This window comes from Mytilus edulis, chromosome 2 (genome assembly GCF_963676685.1).
Source record: "Mytilus edulis chromosome 2, xbMytEdul2.2, whole genome shotgun sequence".
In the NCBI taxonomy this organism is placed as follows: Eukaryota; Metazoa; Mollusca; class Bivalvia; order Mytilida; family Mytilidae; genus Mytilus; species Mytilus edulis.
Window position 1 is genome coordinate 93,657,475 of NC_092345.1, and position 15,554 is coordinate 93,673,028.

Sequence of the window (15,554 nt, forward strand, 5' to 3'; positions counted from 1 at the left end):
TACATGTTAAACACGTGCTCAATACCCATGCTTATTGTTATTTGTTTACTATTAGGTGACAATCGGTAAACTTCGGCTTTAAAACACAGCATTTAATGATGACAGACAGAGAGAAAACAAATTGACGATTATTGGATATATTTGCATAAAAAATGAGAAAATCGTGCACAGAGAACTAAATTTATGATATATACATGCATTGGTTCAAGAATTGGATAAAAATTATTTTTCACCACTCACTCGTTTCTTATGACTTTAAAACCAACTCCCAAAAACCATTGACTAAATTATTAAATAACAAATATATTGTAATCAAAAAAACGTCCTAGAACAATTCTTCCCAACAATTTTACCACTGATCCACCTTATTTAAACACATACTACTACTTACTAACATCTTATACTGCTTATCTAAAATAGTAAAAACATCTACAACAATTCCTCTACCATAATCAAAACCTGATATAGCAAACTACCTACTATACAACAACTTCTAAACACTGACATTACCGCTCATATAAAAAACATTATCATGTACCACAGAATAGTATTCCTAACCCTAACTTGTATCAATACATGTATAACAAACTAACATGTAACCTAATATATATCTATCTTTACCTTTTTACTCCAACTACTTACCTCCAACTATTGATCTACAATATACAGGATAAGCATGTCACATGTAAGCTCTTTGTACACCTTACCACCAGCCTACACCACTGATCTTAACTATATATAACACTTACCACAACATATCCACCTTTACCACTACTCCTCACAACCGACCCAAACCATTGGTCTGTTCTGGTTCCAGTAATACTATTTATGTCATCTGCAATATAAAAATACTACCATTACATGTATGTCAAATTCTGAAGGTATATGGTTTTATACACATGAGACAATGTTTTACATATTGTATTTATCGGCACATGCTTGCACATGATCTGAGTTGTTTATTTACTGTGCTTATCCAAGAGGATTTGTACCCAACAATACTTTGTAATTGACCAAAATTACATTTCTAATATCAGTTTGAAATTGCACCTTATTACAATGATCAACTAGTGAAAATTTTCATTTCATTGCTAAATGATTTTTGTTGTTGTTGTATCCCTGTCAGTGAGTGTGTATCAAAATGTTTTCACAGAGCATCTCTAACTCTTACAAGATTTATCCCTTTCCTGACATGTTGATTATTTTTATTTAATCAACATGTGGATCATTTGATCTCAGTTCTTCACAGATTTGCACTATTAGAAGTCATTTGGAACCACTGTATACTTTTTGTAAAGTTCCCCCTTTTTTCCTTGAAATATCCATAGAACAAAATTTGATAGCAAAATTGTGCACAGAAGTCTTCTTAGAGAATAGATTTTTTAAGATATTTAAAATAACATTAATTGTAAATGTGTTCCTATCTTAAGAATTTTGACAACAATTTAAGGTGGTACCCAACACTTTAACTAAAATTAATTTGGCTCGTTTAATTTTCTTAAAATTTTGACAAAATATTTACTTTGACCCTTTTACAAAAATATAAAAATTTAAAAAAATTTGAACCAACCGTTTTATCAGAAAAATTACACTGGTTATATAGCAGTTTGACAAACACTTATTTTGATCATTGAGAAGCTTAATATTCCCTTAACAACACAACGTAATTAAAACGTTTACCTGATTTTACAGAGTTATCTCCCTGTAGTGTTAGGTACCACCTTAAGTGCTTTCTATGGTTTGTGCATATCAGTTTGTTCTTATCCTATATATTTCATATTACAAATGTACTTTAAAAGTTTCATGTTCAAGAACATCTCACAAGTTTCCATCAAAATGTTTAACATTTAATAAGAAACAATGTGTATAAATGCATTTATATGTAAGATCATATCCTTTATTATTAAATTTCTCATCAGTCTTTACCCTAATCAATATCCATGTTATTTATCAATCTACCACACTGAATATTTGTTGTCCAACTGGGTATATAATATGTAAAAATGGAGCAAACTAGCTTGAGTAATCAATACATCACAATATACACTGATTAAGCCATCAAATTCTAATTTGTAAATAGCTAAACTGGTATTTTGGTTGTCAATCTCATTATTCTACAATTTTTCAAGTTTCTTCTCTTCAGACTTTAACTTTGTATAAGGCAGAATATATTTACATGTAAAATTAAACAACCAGTAATACAAAATATAGTTTTACATGTCCTTTTCAGTTCATGAGGTAGACAAATTAGTTTTTTTTTTCTTGAAGTCTGAAGCAGGTGCCTATGGACTTCCCTAAATAGCAATATTTACCAGTAAATTTAGGGATTGACCAGAATATTTATGATATATGCGCAATATGCAATTTCTAAAACTTACCCCCACCCCTCCATTTCATTATATATATATTTCAGAAAAAAACATTGCTTTTTGTCACTTTCAATCTTGACATTTCTGGCCATGTGAAATAACCCAACACTTTTTTGTTACCAGATAAAGGCAACTCTTAGGATTAAATGAAGTGAAGATATCAATACTATTTGTATCTCACTAGATTCTGCCTGTAACTGTATGGCACAACTTTCTGGACACCAAGAATTAAATGAACATTTATATAAGCCTCCAGTCTTATTGTGTATATCACCAGGTCTTGATAACTTTGGTGAACCAACTAATAACCTGCAATTATAAAACATTCAAATATCATATAGATGGTCAGACAGAATTGTTGTCAATTTCTGAACTTTACATATAAAAACGACAAGAAAGAGACAATGATAAGTGAAATTGATAAACTTTTCATATAATGCACCATATCAAATAAATAGGAGACAACTTTTTCTTTTTTTTTTAATTACGTACGCATTTTTTAAAATTAAGAAACTAAATGTAAGGTGAATCTTGATGGAAAAGTACAGTGATTTTTAACTGTTGTGACCCTACTTTTCTTTTGGAAAGGCTAAAAATCACAAAACATCCTAGAGTGGGGTGCTCATTTTCGCCATATCTTTCCATGTTTTCTGCAGTTTATGTTCAGGTCTATATGTATACGTTTTTGAAGTATACTGATATTTCTATATGAAGATAACTTCAAATGCAAAACATTCCTAAGCTTGAAAACATGTTTGTTTGAAAATAATCACCTGTAAAGTTAGATAAAAGGGCGTTTGAAATTTCCTGATGTTTCGTCAATGGGGGACACATATTCACCGTTTTTACACATCTATTTAAAACCAAATAACTGCAGCTTTATATAATATTTATCAAATAAATTTCATTATAGATGAACAGCAGACATTTCAAAGATGTAAAAAACAGAAATTTAGGCCAATCAGTCAAATAATTACTACGAAAAACTTCTTTGAAAATCGTGTTTTTTATTCAGGAAATTGACCGAAAATCGTTGTTTGTTTTTCGGTCCTTTGCAGTAAGTGCCGCAATTTTGTTTAAGTTTAAAAATTAATCATATTTGTTATAAAATTATAATTTATTGGCATATTTCTTTCATTTCAGCCATCTTTTGAAGTGTTTACACCTCAAAATCATAAAACGGTGAAATTGTGTCCCCGGACAATATGTGCCCCTGGCCCAATCTAATCATTTAACAAGAAACACACAACCATTTAATACCCAATTATATTTCCTGATTGAATGAAAGAAGGTGTTTAATTTAGTAAAATTTAAAAGTTCCTGTGCTTGTATTTATAAATATTTATACTAATTATATATTTCCTATTTCTAACATGACTTCCTACAAACGCTTTGAGTACACATCCAAGTCTTGTGCTTTTTTTATGAATGAGCTTAATGCCATAATTTAACCCCTTGCTATCAATCAGGGTAAAATATTTGTCATAAAGATCCAACCTGTAGTAAAATCAAGATATATTCAAGCCCCCATGAATTATTTTTTAATTATAATTAACTTTTACTGTAACAGTAATTTTTCTGTAAACAATGGATGACATGAACACTACAAGGATGAAAATAATCTAATTTGCCTGTTTTTATAACACAAGAAATGCTCTTTGTCATGAATGTTGTCCCTAATTGAACAGTCAAAGATTCTTGTCAAAATATATTTTCTATAATTTGTGTCTACATAGAAAACAAACATATGTTAGTTTCAAGGGTATAAAAACATGCATTCAATATCATCTTTATCTTGTACATTTCTTATCAAAACATATTTTATCTCCAACTCATGCCATGCAATTATTTATATGTAATAACAAGCTTTCTCATGTAAATAGCTTCACCCTTACACCATCATTTATAAGGTCTCGGTGAAAGTGAAATGAGAAAAATAATTCAAACAATTGGATAAATAGTATATGGGTCCCTTAATTACCTGCAATGTATTTGTGATGTGATTGTAGATCAAATTGTAAGAATAAAATAAAAGGCAGAGGAATGGCATATTATGTTGTTTTTGTCTGTTGGTCTTTTTTTCATATAATTATAGCCATGGTGTTGTCAGTTTTTTTTTTCAAATTATGAGTTTGAATGTCCCTCTGGTATCTTTCGCCTCTTTGTGGATAGCAAGATTTTTGGGAAACTTCTGGAAATACTTTTTAAAGATTTAAAATATGTTAAAAATTGGGGTTCTATCAATCACTTAGATTTTTACAAATGAATATATATATGGCATTTAAATGTACATGTATTTTAAATAAATTTTGAAGACAATCAAGAACAACAGAATTTAACTGATAATAACTGAGTTAAGAAGACATTCAAAAGATGATGGCCAACCATTTAAATGTTTCATTAAAGGGAAACTTCGCAAAAAAATCAAAAATTGATATTATGTTTATTCTGTATAAAAATGCTCAAATTCATAGGTATTAAAGTTTTATTCTGCTAGATAAGAGATCACCATCGATTTTAAATTTAGAGTATCAATTCTCTCCGGTCGGCCATTTTGTCACCTTGTCCGATTTGCAGTCGCGATATGTCTAAGGACCAGAACTACAGTAACCCGATGTAGTCGTAATTGCGTGTCGATATCTCGTCAATCGTACGGTTGTTTTATCCGACTAGTTAACTTGATACGGAAATTTTTTTTTTTTAATAACCATGATCTGTTATTTTAAGACTGATAATATAGGAATTAGTGAAAAAGTCAAAATTTCAAATCATAAATAAGTCTTCCGTGAAACTTGAATTGTTTTCGGCAATCTAATTAGTTCATAATTCTTTTATGTAATAAACTTTATTCAAATAAATTAGGATCTTCGCTCCACTGATCACCCGCATGGCTAAAGGTATTACTCCCAAAGGTATTGTAGGGGGTGTGAGGTGACACGTCCAGGTATTCAAGCGATTTCCTGTCGAGTTTGCAAATTCATGCATCGTTTCACTTCTTAGTGTATTGATAAGTGTACACGGCCGATAACTTATAACTTTCCATTTTGAACTATTAGGTGTATAATATACATCTCTATTTTGCGTGTCCGAAAGTGATATAATATATAGTCATTACTAAACATATACGCTTGTTTATGAATAACATTTCTGGTTAAAAGAAAATTATTTATAAAAATATAAATAATACCAAAAAAAAACAACAGATCTGATGAAATAAAAAAAAAAATCCAAGAGTAAATTTGGTAAAATGTAATATATACTCGTTGTCAATGGTGAAGGACAGATTGGAACATACCAGAAATATATTGATTTAAAAAAAGGTACGCACTTGTCGACCATTCGTATATACGCCTGGATTATAAGTTACGGAACTATAGCGCAAATTAAAATATATACATTTATACATAGAACATAAGAAAGAATAATATATTTTGCGTAAATTGGGGTAAAAGTTTTGTAAAATGAAAAGTCCACGTATGCCAACAGTAAGTAATCATCAAATGTCGATAGATTATTGTATACCAAACGAAGAAGGAGAAGAAGAAGAGATTTAAACACAGGTCGATATATAACTTTATTTGGCTCATCGAAGTTATGGACATTTATAATTCAATTAGATTGTTCTCGAAAAAAGGACGAAATTCGTCTTCGTCACAATTGTTCCAAAATGCATGTAATATATACGCCACTGGAAGTACACTTATACCGAGGGATGTGAATATTTTCCGGGAAAACTATAGAGTATCAAAGTTTCAAATCAATTTCGGGATTTATTTTCTCTCTAGATATTCAATGACAGCAATTTAAAGAAACTGCTTGTCCGCTTTAGTGGTATTCTTGCCAGTTGAAACAGACTTATAATTACATTAAAAAATAGGGAAGGATGACATTAAATTCGTTGTCTTTTTTTATACATCGTTGGTCAATTAGCTAAAGTATTATATATAGTTACGGTGTGAGACGAAGAGTATTTTAAGAAGGTCATATTCCCGATTATGTATAAATTTTGTTGATGTTGTTCACACTTGAAAAGCATATCTGTTCGTAATTTGTCGATTCCATTCCAATTAGATCCTTTAATTTCCTGTCAATTTTTTTAAACATTTTTCTTTTTAAATATCTGAAGTCTTCATGTGTTGTCAGATTTAAAATATTTTGATGAGCACATTAATTGCTAAATAGGTAATTAAAGATCACTTTGGATGGACTAAAATATATAATTGCAATTGTTAATGATCTGTTTGAAATATTTAAGGCTGCCGATCCTTATTTGAAATAGTACAATTTTTAGTTCATAAACTCGTGTTTAGAAGGCTATTTTTATTTATAAATTCTTCAATTAAAATAATTCAGTGTTTTATCGTTACTAAAGTAATCAAAAGTCATAATTTATTAAAAAGTGATCTTATGTAAAATATAAAAATATACAACAGCTATCCATTTATTGTGCGATCTTATTATTCCCGTTAATTAATTTTAATTTTTTTTTTTACATTCATGTGTCTGAAATTTTGTCGGAGTCCCGTTCACAATTATGTTGTTCACACCTGAATGCCAGTGAACCGTGACGCCTAGATTTCACTGAATGAGGATCAAAGGATTAGAATTACATAATGCTAATCTTTTAATTACCTTGAGTTAACCTACGCATTCAACATTCTTTAGGTGTCACAAAATAATACACATTTTATTTCCACCGTACAAGCAAGTGAAAATGTTTGCTGTAATGAAGCAAATACGTCAGAATACAAACATGTATTTTTAATACACTATTGATCATGTCAATTTCATATGTTTGTTTAAAGTATTTGTACAAAACAAATCATAAAAATGTTCTATGTATGAATTAATTTTATTATTAAAATTCGTTTTAAAATATCCACACGATCTAATTTTAAAAGTTGCATGGCTATCACTTATTTTTCGTTGGTTAATAGCTACACCAAAAGTCGTCGATGCGCTTTAAATCGCGTAATTAGATTGTTAACGAACAAGACTTATATGAGATATTTTCACTCCCGGCATGCATCAAAGACTTAAACTACGTCACATAAGTCAGGAAGCTTCAAAAAATAAAACTAATAATTCCCAATTTTCTTCTTTATTAGATTTCATATCAAAATAAAACTTGGTGAATATGTTTTTTATGGTATTATGAACATAATAAGATGAAAAGTGAAAAATCGCGAATTATCCCTTTAACATTCATTACTATACAAGATGTGTAAGAAAGTAGCATCTCTGACTTATATATGAGTAACATAAAAACTGTCCATACTTCAATAATAAATATGCTATTATTGAACATATTGTAGCCTTGTATACGTAGGTCAATGTGACCTAATTTGTTCACATGGAACATTTTTTTTAAATCATCTTGTCAACTGAAAAAGTAATATACCAGTAACATACATGTGTAAACAATGTCTTTTCTCTTAAATCTGACCTTCTGATGTAAAATCAAACTAACATATAAATATAGTCAAACCTGAATTATTGTCAAGGGCTAATTCTAACACCATTATGACTAACAATGAGCAGATACCTCAATAATAGATATATATATAGTCATGTAGAACTAGCAATTTTTTAGGATGAGGTCAACTGTTAAAAGGTATATATTGTATGTACATGTTAATCTAAATTTCAAATTTATATTTGGTAGTTAATCTTGTCTGTTGAACAGTAATTAATACATGTTAAGACAGTTATTATTTAAGGGAGACATAAAAGGGAAGAATCAAATTAAACAGGGCAACAATGTACACAGTAAATAGTCCCAAGTTATATAGCTATGCAAATTTCCTTTTTTTTTAGTGGAAAATATATATTAAACGCAGGGGATGAAACTAATAAATACGATCTGAGATTTCAAAATTTGAGACCAATTCTTAAAACTAATGAAATTATATAGAAAATATATTTCGATTTACATGTAAAATAAATGCATGGATTGTACATTTGATCATGTTTGTTATTATACCTTCCTACATCTTCATTATATGATCAAGCACTTTAATAATCTACAACAACACACAAATATTTGTGGTATGAGAGGTGTGAGCTGATATATGATGAAGTTATCATATTATGACTGTATGTTCATTATTAACACATTTTTTTCCTCATTCACAATTGATAAGTACTTAAAACTACTTGACTTACAATACAACTTCACATTATTATTAGTGACATCAAACCATGTGCATTTCATTCAAAACAAATCAGAATTCCGTCACTATACAAATGTTTTAATTAAAGCAAGACAATAATTCAAGGCACTTTTGTAGAAGGGTACTTTTAGAGTCAGCAAACACAATTACTAGATTTATTTCAAGATCCTAATTGCTGAAGAAAAAACCCTTACAATTTAATGCAATACAACTACAGGCAGTAGTAAATCAATTGGTTTCAAACAAATGTTTAAGTACATTCATTTTATTATCAGATTCAAGTCATTAGAAAGCCCTTTCATACCCATTTAATGTGAAGTGTGATTTTTAAGCATTCTTTTGTTTCTTTCATATGTACATGTATATGGAATGTAAAAATTAAGTTTTGAGAGTTCAAGCTGTCAATAAGTGAGGTAGGGGTAAACTGCAAAAGTGCAGACATCTATAACCTTATATTAACCTTAATATGGGAAGTTAAAAAGGGCAATAGCAATGCCTATCATCAACATCAGTGCTTCTTCATAAACACCTAATCGTATAATACTCACAATTTAAAATGTAGAGATGCAACAACCACTCACTGAATTGACTTTAGACAGCTTTATACAAATATTTTGGGATGCTTTAACTTGTTTTGAGAGTTCCAGTACTCCCTTCCCCATAAATCTTAGAGGAAGGAGAAGATACAGAACTATGAATTGCCAAGATAAATGTGTATTTGCATTTTTGGACATATGTGAATGTACATTTTAAGACATTTCAATCATTTCTTTTTTATAAAATTACATGTATCTGAAGAGTTATAAAATATTCACAATACTTGAGAATTAAAAGTCAAATGAGAATACAAATCCTTTGCAGAAATCAGATGAAAAATTGGAACAAATCACTTCATGTATCTTTTATCAACGGAAAATGATAGTTTGCCATCCTGTTCAGCACATAAACTTTATTATCAAGATCAACACTTAGCATTCATATTGATTTTGAAATACAGTATAATACATTTATATAATATGAATATGGAACTCTATCATTTCTTTGTACAACAGTACATTTTACATGTACACTACATACATGAATCATAATTTCATCAATTTGGATTTTTTTCACTATTTTCAACGTTTTCATTTCCTGAATTCCTTTAGAAAATTTATAAATTTGGATGTACATGTATACCAAATAAATACATCAAATTTACATTTTTTTATAAAAGGAAGATTTACCAGTAATAAATTATATTCATATCGAGTGAATCATTTGAAACCTCAAGTGTAACACTTGAATACACTTCAAGGTTTACCTCGTCATACAAGAGTCCCTATAGTTATACTTCTTTCTGTCATATCTCCATAGGTAAACAAATTTGTAATTCGCCAAATACAAATACACCAACCCTTTTTGTAAAAATTTATATTGGCAATGCCTGTATAAATGATTTATTATGAGAGATCCTAAAAGGAAAATAAGGATATATAGAAGAAGAAAATAAGAGGGATTTCATATTTAGTGTACAAAAATGGAGAAAATAAATTTTTCTTAATGACAGTGACCTACAATACCTCCTATATGTCCTGTCTGCATTGTTATGCATGTGAACAAGCCTTCTATATCAATTTACATTTCTTATTTAATTCTGCACATAAATGTATATGTATAACTCATATACATTTTACCACTTAATTTCATTTTCATTATTGTACTTTTACACAACTTTATAAAATTCATTAAGCTTGTATTTGAGAACTTGTAAAAACAACTGCACTTAATTTTATAAGAATATGTTCAATATATTTAAACACCTCAAACTAACCTTAGAGCATGTCTAGATATGCATGCATATAAAGAGAATATTGTATAAAATTAACTTACAATTGAACTCTATCATTTACTTGATTAATCAACCAGAAACTTGATAATTTGTTTTAGTACATACAGAATAGCTTGCCTATAGCTTAAAATGCAAAATGATTCACTGGGACATGATACTTGTATCTATAGTGCTTTTAGGCCCAAATGTTTTAACAATTGAAACCTTGCAAAAACTGTCATAAAGTGACTGATTTGACATGATCAGTTATTCAGCTAGACTTCAGTGACAGTACATTTGGTCACTTTTTCTCTAAGTGACCCAAATTTAAAGGGATTGGAAATATTTATTTGTTTAGTTAACTTTTTCAAAGTTGTCCTGAAGAGTGTTTTGATAGGATTTTACCTTACACCCGGAGTGACCCCAGTTCTACTGTTTTACTTCATAGTTGTCTTTCTGAAACAAGTGTAAATTAAAAAGATCTATTGTTACAAATAACAATGGATTGAGACAAACAGGTCTGAGGAGTGGTGTTTCTGGAAACCCCTGCTTCCACATCCCAATAATTCCATAACAATAGAAATTGATTATTTTTTAAATGGGATTAAATAAATTTTGATAAGCATCTATTTTGAACACAAAAAAATCCTTTAAATACTCCTTTGCTTGAAGGTAAAACTTTGTTGAACCCAGTCATATGTCTCCATTTTAAAGCATTGTTCTTTGATCTTAAACAAATGAGGATTCTTATTCCAGGACTACCCCCCCCCCCCCCTGGAATGCCCAATGGCGGACCTAGGGGGTTCCAGGGTTGGTACCCCTTTTATTAAAACAATGCATTTAAAAGGTTGGAACTCCCACCCCATTTTCTCTTAGGCTGAGAACCCCCCTTTATAAAATCGCTGGATCCATCCCTGTTTGCCTCCATAAAGGGAGTTCATAAATATTCAATCTGTATCTTTGTATGTTGAGCGTGTTTGGTCTGGGGGTTTCTAATCCAGACACACCTATCTTTTAGTATGTCAAAAGGTGAATGTGTCTTTATTCTTGAGAAGAGGACGAAGGGACTCTTTTTATAAAACTCTGGCAGACAGGGTTTCTTATCCAGACACACCAAACCCTCAGTGTATAACTATTACTGAAGCCCCTTAGACCTATCTGAATCTCTGCATGATTAACCCTTATTTCATTCCTGGCATTTCTTTCTCTTGAAATATCTCCATACCAAAATACAAATCTTTGTATGTATGAACATATATTTGTATAATATGATATGTGATACATTGTATGTGATAAAAAAGTATGCTAAGAGATTTTTTATAAAACCAGTGTATTTGGACTTTCAGTTTTGACATTTAGATAAATGTATCAAGAACATTTTTTATATTGCACTTTGTTCATACATGTATGTACAAGGTTCATGTTTGTATTTTCCATTTTCAAACATTTTTTAATGAAATAAAAATAATTTGGTAAATAATCTTGTTTCTGTTTAATTGTCCATCAATGCAACAATGTTTTGAATATAAGAATTCAGCATGAAATTATGCAGAATCATGTTTAACATGTTTAATTAATATAGTACATTGTACATGTTCATAATCAAATCTGGCCATTTATTTTAAGACTTTCAAAACTTCAGAACTGTTATTTGGAAGAATGAAATGTTTCAGCATCCAACCCAAATAAGAAAACACATCAGATGACAGTCATTTTACTTTAACTTGTGGATATCAAATGGTAGTTATTATGTTGATTGTAGGTCACCCCTGTGTGAGGGAGAGGAATAGGTTATCAAATTTCCATTTAAAAATTATAGTACACCATATAAAGCCAGTGGGTTGTAAAATAAGTGAAGATGTTACAGGTATGATACACACATATTCATACAATAAACATTTTTTAAATTAAATTCTTCAACCAGTTTTTTTTTAATTTTTAACAAAATGTTTTCAACTGTTAAAATTCATGTACATGTATGCACTTTCCAAAACAAAAAATTGAATAAACCCACATATATGTACATGTACATAGAGAAAAAGAGCAATTCTGTTGTTTATCCAGGATACTGTGAATTTTTTTAATCCACAGGACTTTACACAAGTAAATATTTATATAAGTCTATATGAACCTTAAATAATTTTTTTCCGCTAACTTCACATGTACAATGTATGTCCTTATGCTTAAAATCCTTAATTCTGCAATTGTAAACTTCAGTGATCCTTTTAACCTTAAGATTAAAATCACACATTTCTTTATCTTATGAAAAATGCAGTTGGGAGTCTAGAAATACAGCATGCATTAATTGATGATTGGTCTCAAGATCTGAGAAGTTCTGCATTGTACAATTTTTTTCCAGAGCAGGATTTTAAATTAATTAAACATGACATTAAAAGTTTATAAATACAGACAGATAAAGACAGTATACCTATCAGACTGAGTGTGAAAATCATTCAACAAAATTAAACTGTATCTAAAATATCCAGCTATCTTGGGTTTCCATTTGACACAGATTTATTACAATCTTTCATGGCTATTTTCAAGTTTGTTTTTACAATTATGAAAATACATACACAATATATACATGATATAGAAACTAATATAAACCCTACTACATGTAGTATTTACCTGTTAAAACTATACAGATCCTCATTTATAAGCAACACTTTTATTTATGTAATTACCCCCTGAACTTTCATAGTATATTCAGTGATAGGACATATCTAAACTTTGGCCTAATACAATATACAAATATTTCTAATAATTACATTACAGTTATAAATTAAATATTTAAATATTATGCAATGACAGTGGGGTGTTATACATAATGAAATAAGGAGACATGGTAGGATTGTCACTGAGACAACTAATTCTATTCATTTAATTAAAACCAAAATGCAACTAAGGTCATTGTATTGCCTTCAACAATTCATGAGCAAAACAATCCTTTAAATCAAGCTATAAAATATTGCCCCAGCAAAATAAAATCTATAACAATTCAAAAAGAGAAATCCTAAATGCCTGATGAAAGCTTGTAACATTAACCAAAATAAAACATATTTGTAAACATTCAACCCTCCCCCTACTATTGTTGTATGCCCATGTGTTTGATAAACTGTAAAGGGATGGACCATAATGCTGAAAATGAGTGATGATGATCATGAATTCTTAAATATCCAGACAATGAAAGAAAAGCAAATTTTCTACTAAAAACATTGTTTTACATTTAACAGAATACAAGAAAGTATGGTTTCATTCATTTTTCACATCATTGACATAAAAAACATTTGGCATTTGCACATGTGATTTGTGGTAAATGATGTTAATCATGTAATGCAGCTAGACATTTTCTTTTTTCTCACAATGAGACTCTAATGCAATATGACATAACAAAAGAATATTTGTCTGATTCTCAACAAATTTCTTCATGTGTTCAGCACTTGTATTGCAAGTATATGAAAATAATGTAATGAAACAATCTACATACATGTACGCTTACAAACCAAATTATTCACATGAAGTCACTTATCTAACAAATGTTTTAAATTAACAGCCATACTACATTTTGTACATGGATGTGATGTCAAAAAGTAAAAATTTCTCTTAATCTAGAAAACTAATTCTTAAATTGTACAATGTACATGTTGCAGTGTGATAAAAGTTTAATAAATGGAAAATAAATTTCGATTTAGCTAGCTTTAAATACATTTTAACATACATTTGTACATGTACATGTAATATGAAAATAGTGTTATCCCTCCTATGATTTGAATTTTAAAAAAATGTTGATTTAATTTGTCTTATACATTTGAATTTGAGACATGAACATGTACTTTTCTCCATAATAAATATGATTGCAATGCTTTTTTGTCCATTCTTTTAAAATGGCAAAATAAATGAATGCAATAATTTGTGAATTTACAGTACATTTACATGTATATGATACCCTAGATTATGCTGTATCACTATCAGATATAAATTTCTGTTGACAGATAAAGACAGTGTAATGCCAAAATAAATAAAACCCCTGAGCTGGTCAGATTTAGGTCATATAATCATGATAATATCCATTATCAAATAATCAATTTGTTACATTTGTACTTAACATTAGATGGTCAAGGTGCTTTATCTAATAATTTAATTATTAGGTTGATTATTTTTTTGGAAAAAGGGGGGGGGGGATACATGTATGTATTAAGCACAATAAAGTGATAAAATGTTGAATAGTCGTACATTAATTTGTAAATAAATTATTGAGCTGAGTTTCTTTTCTTATGATGATTATACTGTATTACTGATTAGCATGCTTAGTAAGGCTATCAAGACAACGTGTTATTCATTGTTCATCTTCATTTATATAAGTAATATATATTCTCAGGACGAGGTGGGTGTTGAACTTGTTGGTACACATAGAGGTCTGTTGTACATGCATCATTCAAAATATTTATATTGATTCCTGGCATCTCTTATTTAGCTTTTATCATGTTAAGGCAACCAAGAAAGATTTTTGTTTTCCCTTTACACCAGAAAATAAGCATTTAGAAACTAAATTTTCAATAAAAAGGGACACACAACAGCCAAATAATCTCAAGAGAATTTGATCTGACTTCATTAACAATATTCTTTAATTTTAGAAACTAATTCTTTTTCCATTTTGCTTGGCATTTTTATACTGAGAAAACAGTCACAAAAAAAACTAGAAAAAAGCAATTTAATGTTTGTCTTATGTCATATGACAAATGTATGATGACAACTACAAAATGTATGTACATCCTCTGAAAGTCTTCATTGGAATGTAGAAATTCCAACTCTCTTACAGGAAAATGGCATTAAGACCTACACAGTCCACCACACAGCCCTCTATTTTTCGCTCTTCTGGAGCGCTCTTTCATCTGGTATTAAATGTCAGATATTTAAAGCTTGTATTATCTAAGTACTTGTCACTTTCAATTAAATATATTATTGTTTCAATTTTTATCTGTAAAAATGTACAAGATGGGGTAATATGATTCCCAACAATGTAAACACTACCTGACTACAGTTTTGTCATAAATGAAGATTTTACATTACGAATAAATAGCTGTGCCATGAGCGCATGATACGCCCGTCACATTTTCATAGAGTAAAGTTTAATTGCTTTTCAATGTCATATAAGCATATACACCTTAAACAAATGTTTACTGACTTGGCTCCTTTATCTGT

General features: G+C 29.6%; 1 protein-coding gene across 2 annotated transcripts in view; it reads right to left on the reverse strand.

Annotated features, from left to right (window-relative positions):
• Positions 1-15,554, reverse strand: part of LOC139513495 (integrin alpha-PS1-like) — a 63,781-nt gene that overhangs the window by 46,870 nt on the left and 1,357 nt on the right. For both annotated transcript variants that reach the window (XM_071302063.1, XM_071302062.1), the window contains exons 2-3: positions 2,551-2,678; positions 750-835 (exon numbers count right to left, since the gene is read on the reverse strand). In XM_071302063.1, coding sequence (XP_071158164.1) covers positions 750-835; positions 2,551-2,678 — 214 coding nt within the window. The remainder of the gene's footprint in view (positions 1-749; positions 836-2,550; positions 2,679-15,554) is intronic.